The sequence below is a fragment of the Onychostoma macrolepis genome, chromosome 04 (genome assembly GCF_012432095.1).
Source record: "Onychostoma macrolepis isolate SWU-2019 chromosome 04, ASM1243209v1, whole genome shotgun sequence".
In the NCBI taxonomy this organism is placed as follows: Eukaryota; Metazoa; Chordata; class Actinopteri; order Cypriniformes; family Cyprinidae; genus Onychostoma; species Onychostoma macrolepis.
In genome coordinates, this window is record NC_081158.1 from 25,104,634 (window position 1) to 25,130,738 (window position 26,105).

At 36.0% G+C, this 26,105-nt stretch overlaps 2 protein-coding genes across 8 annotated transcripts in view; one reads left to right on the forward strand and one right to left on the reverse strand.

Moving 5' to 3' along the window:
- The window catches only part of exoc4 (exocyst complex component 4), a 140,999-nt gene extending 125,196 nt beyond the window's left edge, over positions 1–15,803 (reverse strand). For both annotated transcript variants that reach the window (XM_058772580.1, XM_058772581.1), the window contains exons 1-6: positions 15,672–15,803; positions 13,508–13,697; positions 11,501–11,695; positions 6,751–6,935; positions 5,216–5,313; positions 1,368–1,605 (exon numbers count right to left, since the gene is read on the reverse strand). In XM_058772580.1, the coding sequence (XP_058628563.1) occupies positions 1,368–1,605; positions 5,216–5,313; positions 6,751–6,935; positions 11,501–11,695; positions 13,508–13,697; positions 15,672–15,751 (986 nt within the window). In that variant the 5' untranslated portion in view covers positions 15,752–15,803. The remainder of the gene's footprint in view (positions 1–1,367; positions 1,606–5,215; positions 5,314–6,750; positions 6,936–11,500; positions 11,696–13,507; positions 13,698–15,671) is intronic.
- Positions 15,804–19,306: 3,503 nt separating this feature from the next.
- chchd3a (coiled-coil-helix-coiled-coil-helix domain containing 3a) overlaps positions 19,307–26,105 on the forward strand; it is an 81,650-nt gene continuing 74,851 nt past the window's right edge. For 3 of the 6 annotated variants that reach the window (XR_009270800.1, XM_058773594.1, XM_058773595.1), the window contains exons 1-3: positions 19,307–19,558; positions 22,256–22,556; positions 22,782–22,907. Coding sequence is in view for 5 of the 6 variants with exons in the window: in XM_058773594.1 (XP_058629577.1) it covers positions 19,478–19,558; positions 22,256–22,556; positions 22,782–22,907 (508 nt within the window). In the remaining variant the exon portion in view is untranslated. The remainder of the gene's footprint in view (positions 19,559–22,255; positions 22,557–22,781; positions 22,908–26,105) is intronic. The other 3 variants (XM_058773598.1, XM_058773599.1, XM_058773597.1) reach the window with 2 other exon arrangements.

Here is a 26,105-nt window from a genome sequence, read left to right on the forward strand (position 1 = left end):
ATGGTGTTGGTGTGCTTGACTGGCCAGCAAACTCACCAGACCTGAACTCCATAGAGAATCTATGGGGTATTGTCAAGAGGAAAATGAGAAACAAGAGACCAAAAAATGCAGATGAGCTGAAGGCCACTGTCAAAGAAACCTGGGCTTCCATACCACCTCAGCAGTGCCACAGACTGATCACCTCCCTGCCACGCTGAATTGAGGCAGTAATTAAAGCAAAAGGAGCCCCTACCAAGTATTGAGTACATATACAGTAAATTAACATACTTTCCAGAAGGCCAACAATTCACTAAAAATGTTTTTTTTTATTGGTCTTATGAAGTATTCTAATTTGTTGAGATATTGAATTGGTGGGTTTTTGTTAAATGTGTGCCAAAATCACCACAATTAAAAGAAGCAAAGACTTAAACTACTTCAGTCTGTGTGCATTGAATTGATTTAAAACACAATACAATTTTATTAATTTCACAATTTGAGTTGAATTACTGAAATAAATGAACTTTTCCACGACATTCTAATTTACTGAGATACACCTGTATGTTTCAATTAATCTGTTATGAAACATGCTATGACAGCCAGTGTGTAATTGAATATATCTTAACAAATATCCTAGAAATTTTATTTATAAGTTAATTTAAAAACTGCATTACATGCAATTTACATGTTTGCAAACAATTTATTTTTATTTTTTTAAAGTTGAGTGTTGATCATCTATTTAACGATAAATAGTAATTAAATTTAAGTTTGGGTAAAGTTGTTATGCCTAATTGTAACCTTATAATGTAAAAGGGCTCCCTATAGTCTTCAGCATAAGCTAAGGTAGATTTTTATCACTAAGAAAATTTAAACTATAACTGAATGCATTTAAAGGAAGAGCAACTTGTTCAGTAAACCACTGTTTATTTAAAAAAAAAAAAAAAAGTTTAGTTTTTCCCCCTGCTGTACCGAAATCATACCGAACCATGACGTTAAAACCGAGGTACGTTCCGAACCGTCGTATTTGTGTACCATTACACCCTTACCCTCAAGCCATCCTAGGTGTATATGACTTTACTCTTTCAGACGAATACAATCAGAGTTATATTAAAAAATGTCCTGGCTCTTCCAAACTTTATAAATGGCAGTGAATGGGGTTTTGAACAAAAATAAACTTTTTAATAATAATAAAAAAAATTATAATAAAATAAAAAATGTGCTTTTTTGTGCTTGTCTACTTATCTTAATTATCATATAGTATTCTGTACATCAATAAATCAATCAATAAACTAAGAAACAATAGTATGGCGTATGACTTTGATTATTAATATTCCCTGCAGACTGCACATTTTAATTGACGCTACTAGCTCCATCTTTCCATTTGCTTTTACCTGGGCTGGTTGTCCTGTGCCAGGTTCTCTCCTCTCTGGTAGGCGTGGTCAGCGATCTGAGTGGTGGATCTCTTGAGGATCTGCTTGAGCTCAGGCTCCAGTCGCTCCATGATGGCTTTAATTGTTTCCGGGATCTTCTTGAGTTTGGCCAGAGCTTTGATCAGGATCCCCATGAACTCTGCACTGTTCTCCTCTGGGTCTACATCCAAGTCCTCCTTCATCTCTTGCAGCTCACGAACTGCACAAACACACATACACTCCTTCAAAAACACTACAACAATATCTAATTACAGCAGCATGAACAGTTTATGGAACAGCTACTGTAAATTAATAAACGTGCAACTTTGACAGCAAACAGATGGTAGTAAAACTTTATGATATGGTTTGCTAATTGTTAAATCATTAAATATTACATAGCTATTAATCAGGTCACTAATATACATTCAATTTGAATATATGAATAAATATGAATATGTACTAACAATCTGTTAAGATTTATGATGTTAATGTTATTAATTTATAATGACTTTTCCTCAGAGAGCTTTTACAGGTAAAAATGTTAGTGATATTAATGTAAAGCAACAATAAGTGATAATTCAACTGATAATTCAATTGTAGAAAATATACAGTAGGTTCACTTGAACCAACAATGCTTGGAATTTAAATACATTTAAAGTAATTTTTCACAATGTTTCAGGGCCCCATTTTCATAATTTCATAATTATTTCCTTCTTTCTCGTCATGACATCAGCACAATCCTTAAATAAATCTGCATAACACACCTCTCCATATTCACCTGCTCAATAGAGCGATCGTACAGTGAAGTGCTTCTTTTTCTGTCTGCTAATACCCTCAAATTCAATGACTGTTTAAAATGGTCTTAATGTTTACGGCAAGTTAATGTGCTCAGGTTTTTCTTCTTTACCACCCCCCCCCCCCAACTGTAGCTTGCTAAATAATTACTACAATTACCACCAACAAATGATGTGCAAAAGGCCATTAGACAAAATAGGCGACAAAAGGGAAGCATCTTCCACAGCAGGGGAAATGTTGTCTGATGGCGTCACCTTATCACACAAAGCACTGCGACAGCAATAATTGCGAGCATTTCATGTAATGTGAAGAAAACTGCAGCCCGCACAACAATTACTCTGTAGTCAGTGTGAATATCATCTAAAGTGACAGACAGACAGACAGATAGACAGATAGATAGATCCTATCTATCCATGAATGGACGGATGGATGGATGGACAGATAGGATAGATAGCTGGATAGATGGACAAACAGATAGATAGATGGATAGATAGACAGTTGGATGGATGGAAAGATGGACAGAAAGACAAATATATCCCATGGATGGATGGATGATGGATTGAAGGATGCACAGACAGATGAATAGACAGATAGGATAGTTGGATAAATAGACAGACAGACAGATGGATGGACAGACAGACATACAGTTGGATGGACAGACAGGCAAACAAAGAGACAGATAGACAGATGGAAGGACAGACAGACAGGAGACGGATAGACATACAGACACACAGACAGACAGACAGACAGACAGGGTTGTCTATAGTTGTAGTGACAACTGACAGCATGTCTCACAGAGACAGTGTGGGAGAAACAGACAGCTGTGGGTGGGTTGGCGGGTCTGATAAGAGTCTCGGAGCGCAGTGGAGTCGGCCCCACACAGGAGAGCACGGATAACAAGGCCCGCACCCCCGCTGTGCTGACAGCGCTGCATGATTAATAACGTGAGAGAGTATCTCATCTGCACCGGTTAATATGCTTACTGAAACATGATGTACTGAGATCATGAAACCTGAGAGTGCATGTTCTTGTGTGCGTGTGTGTGTGTGTGCATGTGCGTGTGCGGACGCGTGTGCGGACACACGTCTTTTTTAGAGATGCGTGCAAGTGAAAATGCGAGTCACTGTAATTGTACAAGTGAAAATTGTTATGTCAGAGTGTTGTGTGTATATTACAACAGTCTTAATGCACGTATAATAGGAGCGTGTGTTCATGCAAATGATATCAGTAACACAGAAAGCAACAGTTGCAAGTCTTTTCTTGTCTGTGGCAGCCCCAAGTGCTATATTAATAAACACAGTGACACTGGTCAGATGTGTCCTAATGATTTAATTAGCACTTTGAACACTGGCAGGCAATATGGAGCACCAGGAACTACAAAATCACCCCTCGCTTTACAACAGCCTGGACACCCGCTGTTCCATTCGGTACAGCAGAGAGAAATCTATCATTCAAATTATGAGCCACTAAATCAAGCTCTAATTCACTCACTCTCTTTCTCTCTCCGCAAAAAAAGTAGCACTCTATTTCTCTCTTTCGCTGGCTAATGCTCACTTTATCTTCCCTTTGGTTTTTATTTTGTCTTTATGTTTTGAATACATCAAAAATTCAACCAATGAAAACTTTTTATGGCAAATAAAGTTGTTCAAAGAAAATAGGCAGAAAATCATATCTAAAAATATAAGCAGAAGCTGTAACTGTGTACATTAAATATATCAGTCATGCTTTATTTTAAAGGGATAGTTCACCCAAAACTGAAAATTCTGTCATTAATTACTCACCCTCATGTCATTCCAAAGCCATAAGACCTTCGTTCAGCATGCGAGCGCTTTTGCTGAACATAATCAGCGTTGTTTACGTTCAGTAGACAGCACGCATGCTGAAGGTAAACAACACTCATTACGTTGATTACAATTCTGAGGTACTCTCCAAAATAGCAGAAGACGGTAACTCAGGGAGAAAAATTGCTGAATAAATTGTGTTATTATTGTTTTCTTTGCGCACAAAAAGTATTCTCGTAGCTTCGTAAAAATACGGTTGAACCCCTGATGTCACATGTACTATTTTACCGTGAACTATTTTTTTATTTTATTTTTGGGTGAACTAACCCTTTAAGGTCCAATACTCACTATTAACAATCCATTAACTACGACTTTTGCCTCAATAAACTCCTAATTTGCTGCTTATTAATAGTTAGTAAGGTAGTTGTTAACTTTAGGTACTGGGTAGGATTAGGGATGTAGAATATGGTCATGCAGAATATGTGCTTTATAAGTACTAATAAACAGCCAATATATTAATAATAGGCATGCTAATAAGCAACTAGTTAATAGTGAGATTTGGTCCCTATACTAAAGTGTTACCAATATATTCCACTGTAAATTTATTATATTTGCAAATGTATATGTAAAACTATATTTAAATTAAATTAAATAATAATAAAATAAAATATTTAACATTCAAATTATATATACATTAATAAATACAATTGTTTTTTATATTTATAAAGAATATTTTGCATTTATATATAAAAAAAAAAGGTTTTTGTCCAAAAGAGAAAAACGGCAAAAAATATTAACATAAACTGCAATGTATCTATATAACTTATCTATATAAGTGTGTGTGTGTACTAAAGTGTGTAAATGTCTGTTTATATTATATTTACATAAAATAAAATTAGACAGACAGACAGACAGACAGACAGATAGATAGATAGATAGATAGATAGATAGATAGATAGATAGATAGATATTGTTTAAATTATATTTAAAGTTCTAAATATAATCATTTATGTTTATAAATATTTAGTATTTTTTATATTAAATTCAATTATATTTAATCTCTTATGATTAATTGAATATCTTGACAGTAAATGAATAAATACTTTTTTAACATATATTTTTATTTTTCGGTCCAGTGCTTCCAGAATTTTGGTGTTCTTTTTGGTGCAGCACTAAGTTATCCATCCTTCTTCACACATAAGGTTTGTTTTAGTGTCTAGTCATTTCTATTGTTTCATTAATAATGATTCTTACTGCTGGATGTTCCAGGGGTGCTGAACTGTGAAGGTTCTGTTAGCTTGCGTGGAGTGGACAAACCGACATCCAAAACAGATGTATCCTTTGAAGCAGACCTGAAAAAACAAAAAACAACAGAGTTACTGTTACTACCTTCTTCACAATAGCAACAATTATTATAGTGACAGCAGCTATTGTTTAAACATTCATAAAAAGAGCAACCATGAATGTTTTATGAAAATAACAGAGAACGTTCCGCAAAACCATTGCCATTAAAGCGGCCAGAACACGAAGAATCAAACAAGGCGGATTACGAAACCACACGAGAGAGAGGAAATGAATCAAAATCCTGCCAGAAAATTGCAGTCGCGTCATGACCCTGACTAATAAATCACTTCTCCTCATGAAAGCGTCGCGCTATAATTACATGGCCGTAAACAGAGCAGCGGAAGAGCGACAAACACGCACGCACAATTCCGAGATCAAAAACACTATTACAAACAACTCCACACTTCAGCCCTGCGGGGTCACCAACCTGCATTAGCTTAATGCGCTACACCGCTGCGCCTTGTCTAATCTACGAGAATTAGCATTGCAGAGGCAGCAGCGGCGGTTCACGCGCCACACTGACGGAGGGGGTCAGCAATCCCCCGGCGACAGTGCACGCGTGGGCGGCCGTGTCGCCATCGAGAAAAGCAAAAACCTATTATCATTCCTCTCGTGCTCATCTGCGAGGGTGCGAATGACTTATCTCTCTTTGCGCTGAATGCTGGCATCAGAGCCATGGCTGCCAGGCCCCGTACGCAGGGACAGGAAGAGAACAGTCGCAAATCAGCTAATTACACGACTCTGGTGAGAAGGTGGCAACAGGGCCAGAGAGGCTTTGTTTACCAACAAGCTAATGATTTAAGACCCTGGTGAACAAAGCCCTCAATAAAGAATTAATATTGTGATTTCCCTTCAAGATAGCGTAAATCACCCCCGTTATTAATTATGGGAAGCAGAACCATGCAGAGATCCAGAAACAGACAAAGATGCGTAACACATTTTCTACGTGTCGCTCCTTTGACTAATTAAAGTTTATTCAGAATGTCAAACTAGCTAGGGTTTACAGCAGCTCTGGCCCATATTCAGGCCTGCATTCTTAATTAGTCTGATCAGTTATTCTGTCTGGCATATTCCACACCCTTATTAATGATCAGACAGCAATGACTCATGGGATGTTTGGTTTAAGAAAGCACGTCTCTCTTTTTAAAAAGTACACACACACTAATTAGATGAGCTGTGTGCCCTGCCACCAGCGACCTGCGAAGGTAAATTAATCCAAAGCTGAGAAATGACTTTGCCGCTCTGAAGGTAATTGCTTTCAGTTTGCTGCCATAACCTGAATAAAATGTTTTGAGAAAGATTTTTTATTTTTATTATTCACCATTTTTTGTAATATTGTTGGCCTACTTTGGATTCTAATACTAAGTCCACATATCTTTGATCTGAATCAAGAAATAAGGAACAAATGAATACACTTTTATCTAAAGGATGTTGTAGTAACTCACCGGCCCTTGTCCTTGTCTTTTCCTCGGTGACCCACACGGCTGGTGGACTTGATGTAGAGATGTCGATGGAGTTCATCGATTAGCACCAGGTGCATGTTGAGCTTCTTGCTGTGAAGCTCCAGACGCAAGTCGCCAAGACCCTCCACCTGTAGCAAGGGTCCTTCAAGAGAATCCACCGCCGAGACCTGCCAACACAACATCACACTTGAAGTTACCATCTGCCTTCATGTCTACGTGCAAAAATGTTAAATAACGGGATAGAGTTGAATGTCAAATTTAGTGACTCCAAAAATATTTGGAGACTTGAGCCACATTTAAAAGTGCATTCCATTGCATTGAGTACAATAAAATACAATTCAATAATTTTACATAAGTCTTATGCTGTGACTACATACATTTATAAATGTGGTGAAGTATCTGAATATTTATTAAGGCCACAGTATATTGGTTCGAAACTCAAATCCCAATGTAGCTTGTTCATGCTAGTAGCTGAATAAGTGAAGTGTTCCAGGCATATTCATTATTGTTAAACCTCCTAGATTAGCTGCGCTCCAGGATCACATAATAGCACATGTCCCACCCGCCCATCAAAAACCACAGCGATAAAGCACAATAACAACTCTCGTCCAATCAAGGTATTAAAAGAGGGAGAATGCAGAGTGGTGGACCGCAGTGGCACTGAATATTCACTCTGCTGAGTGTGTGTGGCTCTCCTGCAGAGAGCATAATGAAGTATGCGGCTGCTGGTTGAATGAGGCGTGAGACGGAGCTTATCAGTGAACACAAAGTGAGAAAATGATGCAAAAACGCAGAAAACCAAATGAATATATGAGCTTGCTCTTTCTTTTGCACACAGAGATCTACAACTTTTTTTGTGGTTGTTGTTCCAAAATCTCTAAATAACATTAAATGAATAAATTCCTAATAATGAATAAAATTCCTAAGAATTAATGAATAAATCTTTCAAAAATTAAATCCCTAATAAATAAAACCCCTAATAACATTAACCAATCAATAAATCTCTAATAAATAATATAAAATAAATCCCTAATAAACAAAAATACATACATACATAAATATATACGTTATACATTAAAAAATAATGTTGTAGGCTGTGGATACGGAACGTAATTTTAAAAACCATCTGTTTTTTTTGCCCTGTTTTGTGTATCTGTTTTTCATCTCCTACTCATACATGCGTGCAAGGAAATTTTAAAGCAGTAAAATGAAGAACAAATGCAACTTAACATGGAGAACGAGTCCAGGTAGTCCCCTCAGGCTTAGCTTTAATGCTGTCCTGGATCTGCACCGTATCAGCAGCTACTTGCCATGCTGCCGCATTTGCAAACTGAATCTGAAGCAGTTGTGTGGTTGATAAGTTCAATTTCCTCATTTCATTCACCTGACCTGGCTCACATGTCCCAGAGCCTTGATCTTCTATGCAACCTTTCCCTTCTTCTAATCTCTCACACACTCTCTCTCGCTCTTTTTTTATTGCATTAACTTGTATTTCTAGTCTTTACTTCTCTTTGCTTTTACCTCTTCTCTCCCTCAGCACTGAACTACCCTGTAGTGGCTACTGCTTGTTTATATTTAGTGAATAAATCAAAATGGCTCTGAATGAATGTACTTTATTAGAGGGAAGCTAATGGCCTGTTGATAGTGCTCTGGAGGACCATCACTGCACACTTTGTGCATCGCTTTTGACAGACAGAGGAGGGGTCACACAAGTCAAGGAGTTGTTCATGCAAATGAGGGTTGCATGAGCCACAGTGTATACCAGCAGGATCAGCTGAGCGTGTGTAAGTGTGCCTGTTTACAGGTCTTACTGCCAAACCTGGTTTAGTTGAGAAGACACTTCAATTTGCAACTGAGACAACAGAAAAGAACAGCAATAGAGAATGAGAGAAAGAAGAATTGTTAAAAACAAGAAGAGGACAAGGAAACGAAAGGGAAGAAGAACAGATAAGGACATGAGAGGAAGAGGAAAGGAGCAAGGATGAGAGAAAGGAAAAGAACATAGAGTAAGAGGAGCAGTTAAGGACATGAAAGGAATAGAAAGAGGAAAGGAGATGAAAGAAATATGGAGATGGAATGGAATGGTTAAGAGAAGGAAAAAAGAAGAGGATGATGGAAAAAAGAAAATGGAGAGGAAGGAAAAGTAAAGGACAGGAATTGGCAGCAAAATACAGAAAAGGAAATGAAGAAGAAGAGTAAAAAAGACAAAAAGAGAAGAAAAGAAAACTTCAGAAGAAAAAAGAAGAGAAAGAAAAATGAAGAAGAAGAGGAGGAAAGAAAAATAAATGTGAGGGTAATGGAAAGGAAAGGAAAGGGGAAGAGCAAGAAAACAGTAAAGGAAAGAAAAACAAAGAGGAAACAGAAAGGGTAGGAAAGGGCAGAAAAGGACAGAAAATAACAGGAAAGGAAGAGAAAGAAAAGCAAAAATGAAAAAAAAATAGAGAAGATAAGAAAATAAATATGAAGATGACGAAGAAGAAGAAGAAGAAGAAAAGGAAAATGAAGAGTAGGAAAGGACCAATTCAACAGATGTGAGGTAATGAATGACAGCTCATCTGAAAAGCAGACACTAGGGAGGTTAACCAGACTGACAGGTACGAGAGTTACAAATGTGTATGTGTGCATGTGTGTTCATGTAACTAACAGACAAAAGTGAGGGAGAGTGTTTTCACGAGAGTTGCAAATTGAAACACCGTGTACAGCGTAATCTCTGTTGGCAGTCCCAATACTCCTCATCAGATTTAACACAGTCACACACACAGGAGGAGAGGAACCTCTCTGAGGAAGGGAAGAACACCTGAGGGACCTGAGAAAGCGGGAAGAAGGAAGCTTGTCATCTCTGACCACAGCTGATTTCCCCTGTTGAGAGGGAGATGTGGGTGTACCCAAAGAAACAGTGTGATCAAATACCTGATAAAAAAGATCCTTTAAAAAAAACTTATCTTTGCTGATGTTTTTAGGCCCATGAGCTTTGGTTAATGCACTGGGAAAGAATCTCCTGACCAGAGTTGCATAACTGAATAAGTCACTTTTTATGTTAGCGCACATGCTCCTGACACACCATGCAGGTGACACTCCTAAATAACTTCATGCCACTCTCCACCATACTGGTCTCTATACTACTGTTCAATAGTATTGGGTCAGTAAGGTTTTTTACTTTTTTTATAATTCTAATTCTAACCAATGTTGAAAACAGTTGTGCTGCTTAATATATTTACTGATAAATAAATAAATAAATAAATATATATAATATATATATTTAATAAATAATAAATAATAAATATATATATATTTATTTATTTATTTATTTATTATATATTTATATGATCGAATAAATACAGCCTTGATGAGCAGAAGAGACTCCTTAAAAAAAAACATTTAAAATCTCCCAAACTTTTGAGTGGCAGTATATGACGCTCAAAAGTTTGGGAGATTTTTAATGTTTTTTTTAAGGGAGTCTCTTCTGCTCATCAAGGCTGTATTTATTTGATCAAAAATACAGAAAAAAACAGCAATATTGTGAAATCTTATTGCAATTTCTAATATTGGTTTCCTATTTTAATATACTTTAAAATAGAATTTATTTCTGTAACGCAGCGTTGCATTTTCAGCATCATTACTCCAGTCTTCAGTGTCACATGATGCTTCAGAAATCATTCTAATATGCTGATTTATTATGAGTGTTGAAACTATTGTGCTGCTTCATATTGTTTTTTGGAACATGTGATCCTTTTTTCTTTGATTCTTTGATGAATACAAAGTTAAAAAGAGCAGCATTTGTTCAAAATAGAAATATTTTCTAACAATATAAGTCTTTACTATGACTTTTTATCCATTTAACACATCCCTCCAGAATAAAAGTATTAATTTCTTTAAAAAAAAGAAAGAATAAATGTACTGACCCCAAACTTTTGAATAGCATTACATATTGTAACACAAAATTTATTTTTAAAATAAATGAAGCAGCACAACGGTTATTATAAATCAGCATATTAGAATGATTTCTGAAGGATCATGTGACACTGAAGACTGGAGTAATATAAAACTCTTATTTTAAATTGCAATAATTTCACAATATTACAGTTTTTTTTCCCCTGTATTTTAGATCAAATTGATCAACAGCCTTGATGAGCAAAAGAAACTTCTTTAAAAAACATAAAAATCTTACTGATCCCAAACTTTTGAGCGGCAGTGTGTGTGTGTATATATGTGTGTGTATATATATATATATATATATATATATATATATATATATATATATATATATATATATATATATATATATATATATATATATATATATATATATATATATATATAGATAGATAGATAGATAGATAGATAGATATAGATACAGGTGCATCTCAATAAATTAGTATGTCATGGAAAAGTTCATTCATTTCAGTAATTCAACTCAAATTGTGAAACTCGTGTATTAAATCAATTCAATGCACACAGACTGAAGTAGTTTAAGTCTTTGGTTCTTTTAATTGTGATGATTTTGGCTCACATTTAACAAAAACCCACTAATTCACTATCTCAACAAATTAGAATATGGTGAAATGCCAATCAGCTAATCAACTCAAAACACCTGCAAAGGTTTCCTGAGCCTTCAAAATGGTCTCTCAGTTTAGTTCACTAGGCTACACAATCAAGGGGAAAACAGGTAGCATGTACTTGCCATTGAATGAATAAAAATTTCCCCTACCAACACATTCGAACACACACTCACCAGCATATCTGTGGCATGCAGGTAGTGCTTGCTGGCCATGGATGCCTCCAACTTCTGAGGGACCTGTTTGATGTTCTCAATCTCATCCAGCAAGCTGAGGACATGCTTGTGCTCGACACCTTCAATCCACAGCTTCCTCAGTTCATCTCGCTTACAGTGGAGAAGCATTTTACAGGATAACAGGTTCTCCTTGACCTGTGCAGAGAGCAGCCCACACACACCATGTCAGGAAAAGGTGAAAGTTCACACTTGATAACACAAGCATCAGCTTCACAGCTCTGCTTTCTTCTTTGCATAATTATTTTCAAGTGTGTCAGCAGCAGGGGAGATGATGATAAACAAACATTTTGCTGTAGATTAAAACCCGAGCTTAGCAGCTAATTTACAAGGATATTATTTCAGACATCGAAGACAATTACTAGTGATTCCTAATGATTCTTTTATGATGGCTCACCATGTTTTGAGTGGGGGAAGTAGTAATTAGTTCATTTTTAATGTTCTTAAAAGAGCTTACAAAACACGCACAAACGTGAACAAATCCCAAAGCTGGATAAACAAACAGCAAAATTAATGAACACTTGTTGTGTTTCATTGGCTGCGTTGGGTTTGTCTTCCATTTCCCCACTTACACGCAAATTGAGACACACAGGGAAACGTTTTTTTGAGTCCTTGACTCAAACACATCTTTCAAGAGTGCAATAAACAAACTCGGTCACCTGTGTCTTTAAATAATAATGAGTAAAGACGGTGATTGGGGGTCCCTGGGCACTTCTCATCAAATACTTCAGCAGCATGAAGACAGAAATGCAATTCTCCATGTTCTCTGCGGCAAGTTTGAGTGTGTGTGTGAGAGAGAGAAGCCTGACACCTCCATCATTACAGAAGCCTGAGGGACGACCCATCAGACCGCATGGCTGAGAGCGACGTTTATACACAAAAATGCAAAAAATAGCTGTTGATTTGTTTTTAATTTCCCTTTTTGCGTCAAACTGCTACCGCATGTTGTTTTCCCTCTAATTATCTCTCATAAATCATTCCCTGGGTATTACAGCCAGTATTATATCAGGCTGTATGCAGCTTGTCTATGTTTACGTATTGGTAGGTTATCACAGAACTATGTGGGCTACAAAGAAAAGCAGCAGTTGCATTTCATCTCCGCCAGCTGCTGACCAGAAAAAAAAAAAAACCTGTGCAGAGAAGAAGTTATTTCAATCAGCCATAAACAAACAGACTGACATCATGAAGATGTATTGCTGTGCGATTGGCAGCTACGTGACTATGCTATTAAAATAAAGTACTAAGTCATTGTAAATCTGCCTTAAATCAGGGTTTTTAACAATGCAACCTGAAGGTTTTCCACGGGTCAGTGAAGAAGAAACAGATACTTGTAAAAGAAATCAATACTTTACTTCAGCAAGGATGCGTTAAATTAAAAAGTCACAGTAAAGACATTTATAATGTTACGAAGAATTTCTAGTTCAATTAAATTATGTCTTTTGAACTTTTCATTAATTTAAAAAATATATTACAGTATAAAAACTTTTCTTCATAAAAAAAGAAAATTTAGCCTATATGTGACCCTGGACAACAAAACCAATCTTAAGTGTCAATTTTTTGAAATTGAGATTTATACCGAGATACAACTATTTGAAAATCTGAATCTTAGGGTGCAAAAAAAAACTAAATATTGAGAAAATCACCTTTAAAGTTGTCCAAATGAAGTTCTTAGCAATGCATATTACTAATCAAAAATGAAGTTTTTATATATTTACGGTAGGAAATTTACAAAATATCTTCATGGAACATGATCTTTACTTAATATCCTAATGATTTTTGGCATAAAAGAAAAATTGATCATTTTGACCCATACAATGTATTGTTGGCTATTGCTACAAATATACCCATGCTACTTATGACTGGTTTTGTGCTCCAGGTTCACAAATTAGAAACCTGGTAATATTTACACTTCTTTGGGAGTTGCTGAATGTAGACGAATGTGGTGCACACCTGTTTGATCTTGTTGCGAGAGCTGGTGATTCTCTCTGTGATGCTCTGGTAGGTTCGGATGGCTGTGGTGAGCTCTGTGTAGTGCTGAACGATCAACTCATCCAGATCATGATCACACTTCTCATAGGCCTCCTCCAGACGGCCCTTCTCCGTCTCTCGGTCCTGCACATCCTCACTGCTGGACAATGTCCTGACCAAAAGATAGTAAACATATGCTACATCAAACTGTACCAAACGATACGTGTTACAAAAACATACTACTACAGCTAATGATAATAATCATTTCATAAACAGAATATTATTACATCATCACAACTTTGCCTGGTTCATCGGGTTAAATAAATGATGTGATGAACGAATGAATGAATAAAAAATGTATTCATGTATTTATTTAGTTAATTAGTTATTTTTAAATTAATTTCATTTTTGGGAATTAATTAATTAATGTATAAATAAATAAATAAATAAAACTTATATTAATATTTTATTTACCCCAACTGAGTAAGGACAATATTTTTTTATTTTATATAAAAATTATATAACCAAGACAACTTGAACATGCAATTCAATAATCAAGGATACTACTACTATTTGTTTTTTTTTTTGAAGGAAAGAACATGTTTGAAGGCCCATAATATTTCTCTATCATCTAGGCTTTGGCTTTCTTGCTATTTCTGACACTGGAAAATCATGATTGACTGCAGTACACTTAAATCTTCCAGGGCCAAGGCTGCACTCAATCTAAGCTCATCCTGTCATCATTATGTTGCAAACTTTCAGACAGAAGTAGTTGGATTTTTGGCCATCACAACACAATTTCACAACAATCCATCATCAGACACCCAGTTGCCCACCCACTCAAGGAGACCCGCTGGGACCGGTGCCAATCCAACAATGTCCCAGACCGCAGACTGCCAGACATCACATCTCAACTCTCAAAGTCTGTCCTGACTCATTTCCACAGCGTTGTGGCTTTAAATCAGAGTAAAGGAAGGCAGCACAATCTCCCAAAAGAGCTCATTACATTCATTCCAGTCTCTGGAGCTCAGAAAGATATAGAAAGAATGTCTGAGAGCCAGTATTCAGTAGGGAAAAGTCCCTTCAAGCTCGCAGTGAAGCACGGATCATGTAGATATAACTTCGGCCCATAGACTCGCTCTTTTTTGACCTCACTCGATTGCCCGTAGGACATCATAATGGAAACGGCCGATGGGTAAAAAGGAAACAAAAGAGCCGTGAAGCAGAATGATGGATTTCTGACAGCTTATCAGCTCAGCTGTGCTCAATGGAAGAAATAGGTTTAATCTATGTTAAGTCAAGGTTTGATGCTGTGAATGTAATATTTGGGCAAAAAGTTCATTACAACTCACCCAGGCTTTACCAAAAGTCATGAATATGTGCTGTAAATATAACCCTCAATTAGGCAGTAATTTTACCACACTATACTGGGTTCTGGCTGCCATCTACCATCACCAAATTAGCCTCCTCAAAACAGTCACATCTTCCACAAGATCACAAAAGCATATATGTACAAGAACTTCATGTCATCATGCCAGCTTCCCTGCCTTCTCAATGGCCTCAAAAATAATTTAAAATAAAATAAAATAAAAATAATTGTGCAGACTGTAACGAATCTATGAAAATATATTATTATTCAATATATTACTTATACAGTTAACATCACTATATATATATATATATATATATATATATATATATAAACTACATTTTCCACAGCACTTGCATGTCGTGATTGTGTTGTTTAAGTGGTGACAACCAAGACAAATAATCAGACTGCATTTATGATGTTCAAACAGTGCTGTTTAACAGTTCCCTATGTTTTGAAACTCAGTTCTATCAAAACATAAACACTGTCCATTTAAACACGTTTTGAAGTATGCCTGCAAACTCTGTGTTATTCAAAAGACCTCCCGGAAAACTATAAACTTCAGCTGATGCAACGTAAAGTTTCTTAAGATGTAGTTGTTACACAACCCATAAGTGTATAATAACAAAATATGAAAGAATAACAGGATGTATCGTTAGCAAACATGCTAAGCGGTTATCCATTCTGGTCCTTTTCCTTAGAAAATCCGGGTGCAAAAATTTAACGCAGGAAAGGTCAAGCTGACCGAAACAGATACTGTATAAATATCGTGCTCACCTTATTACAGATATAAGTAAACCGGAGGGGTCTTTGCTTTTGGAGACAGCGCTCCTGTATCTGCCTGTGTCAGCTGCCATCTTTCCGCTACTACACCCAAACACCTCGTGACAAACTTCAGCCAATGGGAAGCCGCCATCAGAAAAATCAGCTGATCGTACAGGGATCGTAGGGAAATGTAGTCTTTTATTCTTTTCTTTTTTTGCTAAAAGCACCTACAATCGTTTGTACGTCCATAAATGTTATTTGAAAATATATACCTTCATTTACCTAAATTTTTCAATTTTTTCAAATTTTCAAGAAAGAAGTCTGTATATATTTGCATTCTTTAAATAACTTTGTATACTAAATTTTTCTATTGTTTAATCCTTATAAGATAATATAATATGCTTTAGCTCATTCTTTTGTTAAATTAAATGTAATCCTCTAAGAATATTCTGTTAACTGTCATTTTGCTTGTAGATGTTTTGTTCTTTCTTGCAATAAAATACAAAAACACTGTTATTTATTTAATTTAGCTGTTTATTATCACTTTTTTTTTAATAACAAACAGTCCCATATCTCCCATTTCATTTTACGCAGCCATAATTTAGCTCATTACTTTTTTTATTTATTCATTTTATATAATTTTATATATATATTAGACGATACTAAAATTCATTTACATCTTTTAACTGAAAATGTTTTTTTTTTTTAACTGAAATACAGTATGTAGTAAAAGTAGCTTAATGTACATTTAATCTTGAACAAATCAGTTTTGTGAACTGATTCAATCAAAAGATCCAACTCAAAGGAATGTGAAAGATTCTTTTTTACAAACCAGACATGAAGGGAGGGAGAAAGACAGAGCGAAAGTTGTAGGTTGTTAATTGCTTTCTGTTTCTAGGATATATTGCTCTGGACCTGCTCCCCTCTATCTCCTGACGATCTCTGCTGTAACAAACCACAGAGGAAAGGGCATTGATTGTGTGGGACAGGGTCGATCTGGCAGTCTCCTCTTTGACTGATGTGTCCGTGGACAGCAGAGATAACATAGTGGCCAATTTTGTGCCCCTTCAAAAAAGGAAACAATCACGGAGACTCTGAGGTTATTTTTCTTTTAGCTCCTCTGAGCCTAGTCAGATCCAGAAGTTCTTATCAGCTTCCTCTAAGGACAATCATTTCTGAGCAATCTACTGTCCTTTGCTGATGACACAAGACTGAGGTTATTTCTCATCACCTAGTGCAGGATAAAAGGTTGTCATGATGACACCTGAGGGCATGTAGACAAAGACAGCCACCCACTAAAGGACAGAAGACCCACATCTCTAAATGCCCAGAGCTCCAATTTGACACGAGGACTTCAGGAACATCTTTTCTACAGTTATAATACTGTTAAGTGTTTCTAAGACAGAATGTACCTGTTTTACACAAATAATTTCTAAAAGATTTTTGGCATTTAAAAATGATTTAAAAAAACAACAACCTCAAAGCAGCTAAAAAAGGGAATGCCTTAAAACTCTAAATTACTTAATTAATTTACTTAATCTAAACTACTCTCTAAACTAACTTAAAGTTTAATTTAGTTTATAATTTGCTTTTATATATTGCTTTATATATATATATATATATATATATATATATACACACACATACATATACATACACCGTATACAGTATATATATATATATATATATATATATACAGTCTTGACAAAAAAGTATTTAGTCAGCCACCAATTGTGCAAGTTCTCCCACTTAAAAAGATGAGAGAGGCCTGTAATTTTCATCATAGGTATACCTCAACTATGAGAGACAAAATGAGAAAAAAAAAATCCAGAAAATCACATTGTAGGATTTTTAAAGAATTAATTGGTAAATTCCTCGGTAAAATAAGTATTTGGTCACCTACAAACAAGCAAGATTTCTGTCTCTCACAGACCTGTAACTTCTTCTTTAAGAGGCTCCTCTGTCCTCCACTCGTTACCTGTATTAATGGCATCTGTTTGAACTCGTTATCAGTATAAAAGACACCTGTCCACAACCTCAAACAGTCCAACTCCAAACTCCACCATGGCCAAGACCAAAGAGCTGTCAAAGGACACCAGAAACAAAATTGTAGACCTGCACCAGGCTGGGAAGACAAGATCTCACCCCGTGGGGTAAAAATGATCTCAAGAACTGTGAGCAAAAATCCCAGAACCACACGGGGGACCTAGTGAATGACCTGCAGAGAGCTGGGACCAAAGTAACAAAGGCCTCAAATCCTGCAGTGCCAGACGTGTCCCCCTGTTTAAGCCAGTACATGTCCGCCCGTCTGAAGTTTGCTAGAGAGCATTTGGATGATCCAGAAGAGGATTGGGAGAATGTCATATGGTCAGATGAAACCAAAATAGAACTTTTTGGTAAAAACTCAACTTGTCGTGTTTGGAGGAGAAAGAATGCTGAGTTGCATCCAAAGAACACCATACCTACTGTGAAGCATGGGGGTGGAAACATCATGCTTTGGGGCTGTTTTTCTGCAAAGGGACCAGGACGACTGATCCGTGTAAACGAAAGAATGAATGGGGCCATGTATCGTGAGATTTTGAGTGAAAACCTCCTTCCATCAGCAAGGGCATTGAAGATGAAACGTGGCTGGGTCTTTCAGCATGACAATGATCCCAAACACACCGCCCGGGCAACGAAGGAGTGGCTTCGTAAGAAGCATTTGAAGGTCCTGGAGTGGTTATGTCAGTCTCCAGATCTCAACCCCATCGAAAATCTTTGGAGTCCGTGTTGCCCAGCGACAGCCCCAAAACATTACTGCTCTAGAGGAGATCTGCATGGAGGAATGGGCCAAAATACCAGCAACAGTGTGTGAAAACCTTGTGAAGACTTACAGAAAACGTTTGACCTCTGTCATTGCCAACAAAGGGTATATAACAAAGTATTGAGATGAAATTTTGTTATTGACCAAATACTTATTTTCCACCATAATTTGCAAATAAATTCTTTAAAAATCCTACAATGTGATTTTCTGGATTTTTTTTTCTCATTTTGTCTCTCATAGTTGAGGTATACCTATGATGAAAATTACAGGCCTCTCTCATCTTTTTAAGTGGGAGAACTTGCACAATTGGTGGCTGACTAAATACTTTTTTTGCCCCACTGTATATATATATATGACTAATTATGTGTGTGTGTTTCAATGGATTGATTAAACCCTCTGAAGTTTAATTTATGTTGGAATTTGCTTCTATGTTTTAGTAAATATTTTTGTAAAGTGTTGTATGTACATATATGTAGTTATATATGCTGATATGATAATGCTTGTTTTTAAGGAGGTTTAACAAACGTTAAAAAAAATCATAAGGAATGTTTTCTTTCTATTTTTCTTTACTAGAATTGAAAAATGAAACCTTATTACAAACCTTACAACTCAGCTTCAGCCTGATAAGAGCACATACCTATTGAAAAATAGCAGCAAATTTGATCAAATTATTCTGCTCTGAAATAGGCATTAATTTCGTATATTGTGTTTTTAATATGAATAAATAAACAAATGAACATTCTTTAAAATACACCATATTTTTATTATATTTATGTTGTCCAATAGAGACACTAAGCACTCGCGCTCAACCAATGAGAATCGTCTTTCTTCGCCTGTGCCAGGGGGGAGGGGCTAATGGCGGAAGCTCTGTGTGTTTCTAAACGGGAGCGTGCGGCCCTGGTGCTTGCGCGTAACAACTAGAGAGCTGTCAACTCTTTGGAGTTCGAGTTCATAACTACTGATCAAATTTACATTAACTAGCTGGTTAAACACCAACGGGCTTGTTTGACCAGGAATGGGAGCCAACAACAGCACGCGCCGTGTGTCTTTTGAGTCGGATGAGAATGAGAACATAACGATAGTGAAGGGCATAAGGGTGAGTGACACATGTCTGTTCTCCTCCACCTGTCAAATGCACATCACGCATACTGACGCATGACTTTAATTCACCCCTGCTGTGATTTGAATGCATGCGCAGAATCGTGATGAAGGCCTCTAATAGTCTTAACTTACCTAACTGGATAAACATTATGTCCCTGACTGGACACTTACTTCAGCTGACCTGGATAACCAAGTTTAGCTGCAATACAAGGTTATGCATTTCATAAGCATCCTACCTAAAAGGAATTACTTTAGCAAACACCTGTTACAGTTCAAGCATCACAATGCCAAGCATGACAGCACTGTGTTCACGCCCCCCATAACTATCATATAAAGCAGGTTAAACAGTGGCACCCTTCACACAGCTGTCACCATTATCAGGCAAAAAGACCCTTTTGTGGACACCCCTTGTTATTGTATAAAATTGCATTTCAAGCATAACCTGTAATAATATGCCATGGCATATATACTCCACTGAATTAATTATTATTTATGTTTAGTCATACCTTTAGATGTATACATTTAAAATTTTTATTTAACAGTAGATGCAGCCTTGGTAAGAGCAAGATAAAAAAAGAATATAGATTAGAATTATTTTATGTGTGTATGTGTGTGTATTAGTGCTGTCAAACGATTAATCGCATCCAAAATAAAAGTTTTTGTTTACATAATATATATGTGTGTGTACTGTGTATATTTATTATGTATATTTAAATGCACACATGCATGTATATATTTAAGAAAAATGTTATATTTCTATATTAAATATATTTCTATATAATATGAATTATACAAATATAAAATATATACATGCAAATATTTTCAAAATATATCCTGTATGTGTGTGTATTTACAATTACATAATAAATATACACAGTACACACAGATATTACATAAACAAAAACTTTTATATTGGATGCGATTAATCGTTTGACAACACTAGTGTGTGTGTGTGTGTGTGTGTGTTGTACAAAAGTTTTAGAAAATATTCAGAAATACTCAGAAGTGACAGCAATGGTTGTTCATGAAAACATGAATATAGTTGAATCTGAATATAGTTTAATTATTTTATTAAATAATTTAGTGTGTGTTGTGTGTACATTAGTGTTGTCAAAAGACCCGGTACTTCGGTACCAAGTCGGTACTAAAAAGATGAAAACGTCACGGTACCAGGTTTTTTTAAGTACCGGTGGTACCGAGTACCCGGTCAATCTGGTTCTTGAAGCGTACGGCCCTATGATTTCCACGATGCAGAAAACGCGGACGGAATCGCGGAATCCAGTTATAAAAACGGAATTTACAGTTTAGCACGGAATGTCACGCAATTTGTCAAAGTTTGGATGAATTAATCAAAAGTAGGTCATTACACTTAAATCAAATCGCGACATGGACTAGTATCTATATTAAGCTGCAAAAGTCGATTCAAATATGAATCCCGCATGTTCTGCGAGTCTCTGTGTCAATGAATGAATGGCAGAGACGCGTGTTTTTTTTTTACTACACACACTGAAGCTCGCGTGACGCTCGCAGTGATTTCAGCATCTGCCGTCTCAATGAGGACATAAATACATAAACAACATCTACAGAACTGCTCTGAGAGTCACTTCACAAGCATTTTACCGTTTCATTTGAGTAAAACCAGCGTCATATCATATAGCCACACAGAAATTTAAAGGTATTCACGGCAACCCGTCAAAATAAAAGTTTATCTTAAAGACATTGTGCCAGAAATATACTATTATTTTGTAGAATGTATGTGATACTTTTACTACTGTTGAAAAAAAAAAAGTATTTTTAAAGAAATAATCACACAATATTTCTTCCATATTTTAATAGTAAAGCTTTATTTACCTTTATATACCCTTTATTTACCAAAAAAATTAAATGTGTTTAAATTTCATTAATTAAAAGGTGAAACTTTACTGTTTACTGTTTTTCATACTTTTATTACTTGCGGAAAAACTTGAAACACAATTTAAATAAGTATAAAGAATGGCATTGATTTTTGTACATTTTATTTTTGTTTGACTATTATTAAAAATTGTGTTTTTTAATTAGCATGTGGTACCGAAATTGGTACCGAGAACCGTGGATTTTCACTGGTATCGGTACCGAATACTGAAATTTTGGTACCGTGACAACACTAGTGTACATGTATATACGTTTAATGTTACACACACACAAAAAAAAATACAGAAATACTCAGAAGTGACAGCAGTGATTGTTCATGATGAAAACAATAATTGTGTGACTAAATACATTTATTTTAATATAGGCTATTACAGTTCTAAAAAAAATACAAAATTGCTAAAAATGAAATAAAAATAATTTATTAAATTATGAATAAAATATTTCATTATATAAAATAATTTATTACATGTTACGAAAAAAAATTATTTTTAAACAATTTCACACTGATTGAAAACCAGCAACTAAATGGGTCTTATTAATGAATGAATGAATGAATGATCGGGAATGAGGCCTATATTTCTATGGTAAACTTGACATTACATCTTAAAAAATCCCCCAATACCCAAATACTTTTACTTAAGTCTCTGCCAAGCAGAATGCTCATTTCAAATTTACATTTCTCATCATTTATTTTGCATTGTTTCTAACCTACAGAAGAAAAAGTGAGAATATTGTTATGCTCACAAGACTATCATTTGTTTTCTTCATTTCTGTTCTTCAGCTCTCAGAGAAGGTCATCGACCGCATGAGGGAACCCTCAGGCCCACCACAGCCTCCCACCAGAACCCCTCCTGCTTCTCCCCCCGTGGTTGATCCTCTGCCAGCACTGGTGCCAATATCTCCTCCACCTGACCCCGTCACTTCCCTTCCACCTTCTTCCTTGCCAGAGCGAGTCAAATTCCCTGAGCAAGTGACCACTACTGCACCTCCTCCACCACTAGCAGAGCCAGTCATTCTCCCCCCACCTCCTCCTGTAGCGACAGCACCAGCTGAATCAGTGGCTGCTGTATCAGCCCCTGCAGGTGAGTCCATTGCTCCACCTGCTGCCACAGCTGAGCTTATAACAGCATCTCCTCCTGTGGAAATAATTGCCCCTCCTCCGTCTTCTGAACCCTTCACTTCTCCTTCCCTTGCTGATTCTGTTGCCTCCCTTCCTGCTATTGAGCTTTTCACACCTCCTCCTCCCCCCATTCCTACCCATCCTATCACTAAAACCACTTCTGAACCCATCTCTGCACCACCTGTAGAAATAACCACCCCCTCCCCTCCAGCTGAACTTGTCGCTCCTGTCGCTTCCGCTGCTGAAACTATCCCACAGCCTCCTCCGTCTGTAGAAAAACCTGTGGCTTCTTCACCACCACCTCCTCCCGCCGGTGAGTCTATTGTTCTGTAACGTAATGCTGACATGCGTTCATGTGGTCTGCTTGTGGAAATGTGGAGGTATTTCACACATATTGCACGGTGCACTTCAGTGCCTGTCATTCATGAGCGTTAATGGTACTCCTCGGGTAAATTGCATCTTGTAAGCACTCAATGTGTTGGTACACCATTGTTAAGGGATAATATTATACATCAAGTCATTCTGGGTAATTCTATGGAATTCAAACTTCTCTTAAACGCATCAGACTACGTGGGTGGAGTGGAGCAACAACAATTTTCCCTGTGTAAAGTGTTCTGGCTTATAATATAATAACATAATACAGAATCATAAAAAAATTATATCAATTAATACATTTTAATGTGGTGGGGACGGCGAGACATTTAATTGAACTTTAGCTTCTTTAAATTATTATTGAAGGACAGTTCACGGAAAAATGAAAATTCTGTCAGCTATTATTGACTCTTATGCCATTCCAAATATATAAGAATTCATTCATCTTCGAAACAAATTATTATTTGTTTTATGAATTCAGATGAAAGGTCATTCTATCAGAACTTTGATGCTTCAAAAAGTTCACAAAGGCATCATAAAAGTAATCTGTTTATCATACAAAGCAATCATGTATCTTCAGAAGACTTGGATTACACTTCATAATTTATATAGATGATTTTTCTGTTGTCTTTATGTACTTTTTGAAGTGTCAAAGTGTTGGTGGAATGGACTTTCAATGGAGGAACATTTCATTTGTGTTTTAAAGATGAACATACTGTAAATCTTTTGGATTTGGAATGACTGAGTAATTTATGATAGGATTTTTATTTTGGGTGAATGATCCCTATAAGTATATTTGTAATGCATATTTAATTTATTTTTCACAAAAAACTAAACACATCAGTCAGAAATGCACACCTGCTGACACCTATTTGATTGAGATTTATTTGAAATACTACCGTATGGATTTTTAAAAATTAGATTAACAAATTGGCTAATATTTTTTTTTTCCTTCATAAAAGTTCAGTCCTCTTGATGTTAGTGAGTGGGCCCGGATCCTTCCATATTATGATTCATAGCTTGTGCCTGAGTGCTAATGAAACGATTAATTCTAACTTGTAATAGAGTTAATGAATCAATGCTGTAATTAGGAACTCCACTTAAGCCAGTTCAGCCTCCAAGGTACCTGGAACACCATCTCCTCCCAGAAGTGTGTCGAGCCGATCACATTTGCAACCGCTTTGCTTCTCATTAAAAGTAAGACTATGTTCATAGATCTTTCAATCGGAAGTTTAGTTGCAGTTTTGAACGATTATGCCAGAGACGCCTATTAGGATGCTGTAATTCTTTGACATTGTCCTCAATTACAGGATGGGTCACATGAATTTTTGGCTGAATTATGGTCTTGTCCCAAATGGTACCTTTGAGGTGCTCAAAGTCTGTTCTTTAATTGATGTTTATTTGAGATCTCTGTGATGTCTGTACACACACACACACACACACACACACACACACACGCATGTTTGTTTTTGTGAAAAGTGGGGACATCCCATAGGCGTAATGGTTTTTATACTGTACAAACTGTATGTGCTATTGCCCTACACCTAACCCTACCCCTTACAGGAAACTTTGCGCTATTTCAGATTTTCAATACACCATTCTGTGTGATTTATAAGCATTTTGAAAAGTGGGGACATGGGGTAATGTCCTGAAAAGTCACCTTCTCCTTGTAATACCTATGTCATACCCTTGTCATTATACAAATTTATGTCCTCATTTGTCACAAAAATGCACGCACACACACAAAAATGGTGGTTAAACAATTTTCACTCAGAAATTGCTAGTAAATTTCACAAATAATGACAAAGAAACATTAAGTAACATTGAATTAAATGTGAATATTTGAAGTAGAAAGACTGAAATAGTATTTTCTTGTAAAACCTCCAATAATTAAAAAAAATATTGGAAGAAATAAAGCTGAAATAAAATACAATATAAAATAGATTTAAAACATAAATTAAAAAATATAACTTATTTAGAAATGTTGCTTTGGCAACCAACTGAAATAAAATTATAAGTTATAATACTAAAATTATTCAAACTGAAATACAAATGAATTGAATGAATAGAAATATTTAAAACAAACGAATAAAAAACATATAAAAAGTTATATAAAAATAAAAATGTTAAATTCAAAATATTAAATAATACAAAACTATATAAATATAATACTAAAAAATACTGCCTTCTATATTATAAAATTACAAACTTTACACTTTACAGTCTTATTGACTTCACTAAAATGTGTAAATGAAGTCCCCAATCAAGCTTGCAGTGTAGATGAGGCCTGTCGCTGTTGTATTTTGGGCCTGTTCTTATAGCTGAGTGATTCGTTACCTGTTTTGGGTCTAGTGCAGCAAAATGTTATTTAAACACATTTTTCATTCAAAACATTAGAATGTGTCCTTTTGTCAAACTGCAAATCTTAGCGCTAGCTATGCTTAAAATGGACTAGAGTGCAGCCGGTCATTGTGTTTCCTCCATGTCTTGACTTTTTCTGAACTGTGAGCTTTCTCGCTTCCACCTCCACATAATTAAGCGTATCTAATATGTATCGAAACAGTGGCTCTAAAAAAACTGTCAGCTCAAATATGTGTGAAAACTTCTATGTTTTTCCCCTGTTGGCCCTTAATAGTGGTGTTACCTGCAGAGATGTGCAGAGTCTGTGGGCTGGAGCTGACACTATGAACTGGCTCTACTTAGAGAGAGGGAAAAAGAGATGCCCGCCTGCATCGCACATAACGAGACAGCTCCCTGTTAATGAGAGACAGATCTGCTTAATGAGCTCTACCATAGAGACTCACACACACTTTTTTTCTCTATCCATCTATCTATAACTCCCTACATCTCAATCTGTCTCATGGTTTCTCTCTCCCATGTGTATGTTTTTTTTTCTTGCTCACTCATGCTTCCGTGGTATAATGATGACAGAAACTCTTTTGTGATTTTATATAAATATACATCATTCTATTACATAAATACTCCCAGAATGCATGTCATACTTTTTTAGTAACAGTGAACCCAGTAGTTCTCATTCCACCCCCTTTGAAACTAGAAAAACTTGCTTGCTCAAACTTTTTATCCTTGTTTGGCTTTGTATTTATGTACAGATATGTATGTATGTATGCATGTATGTATG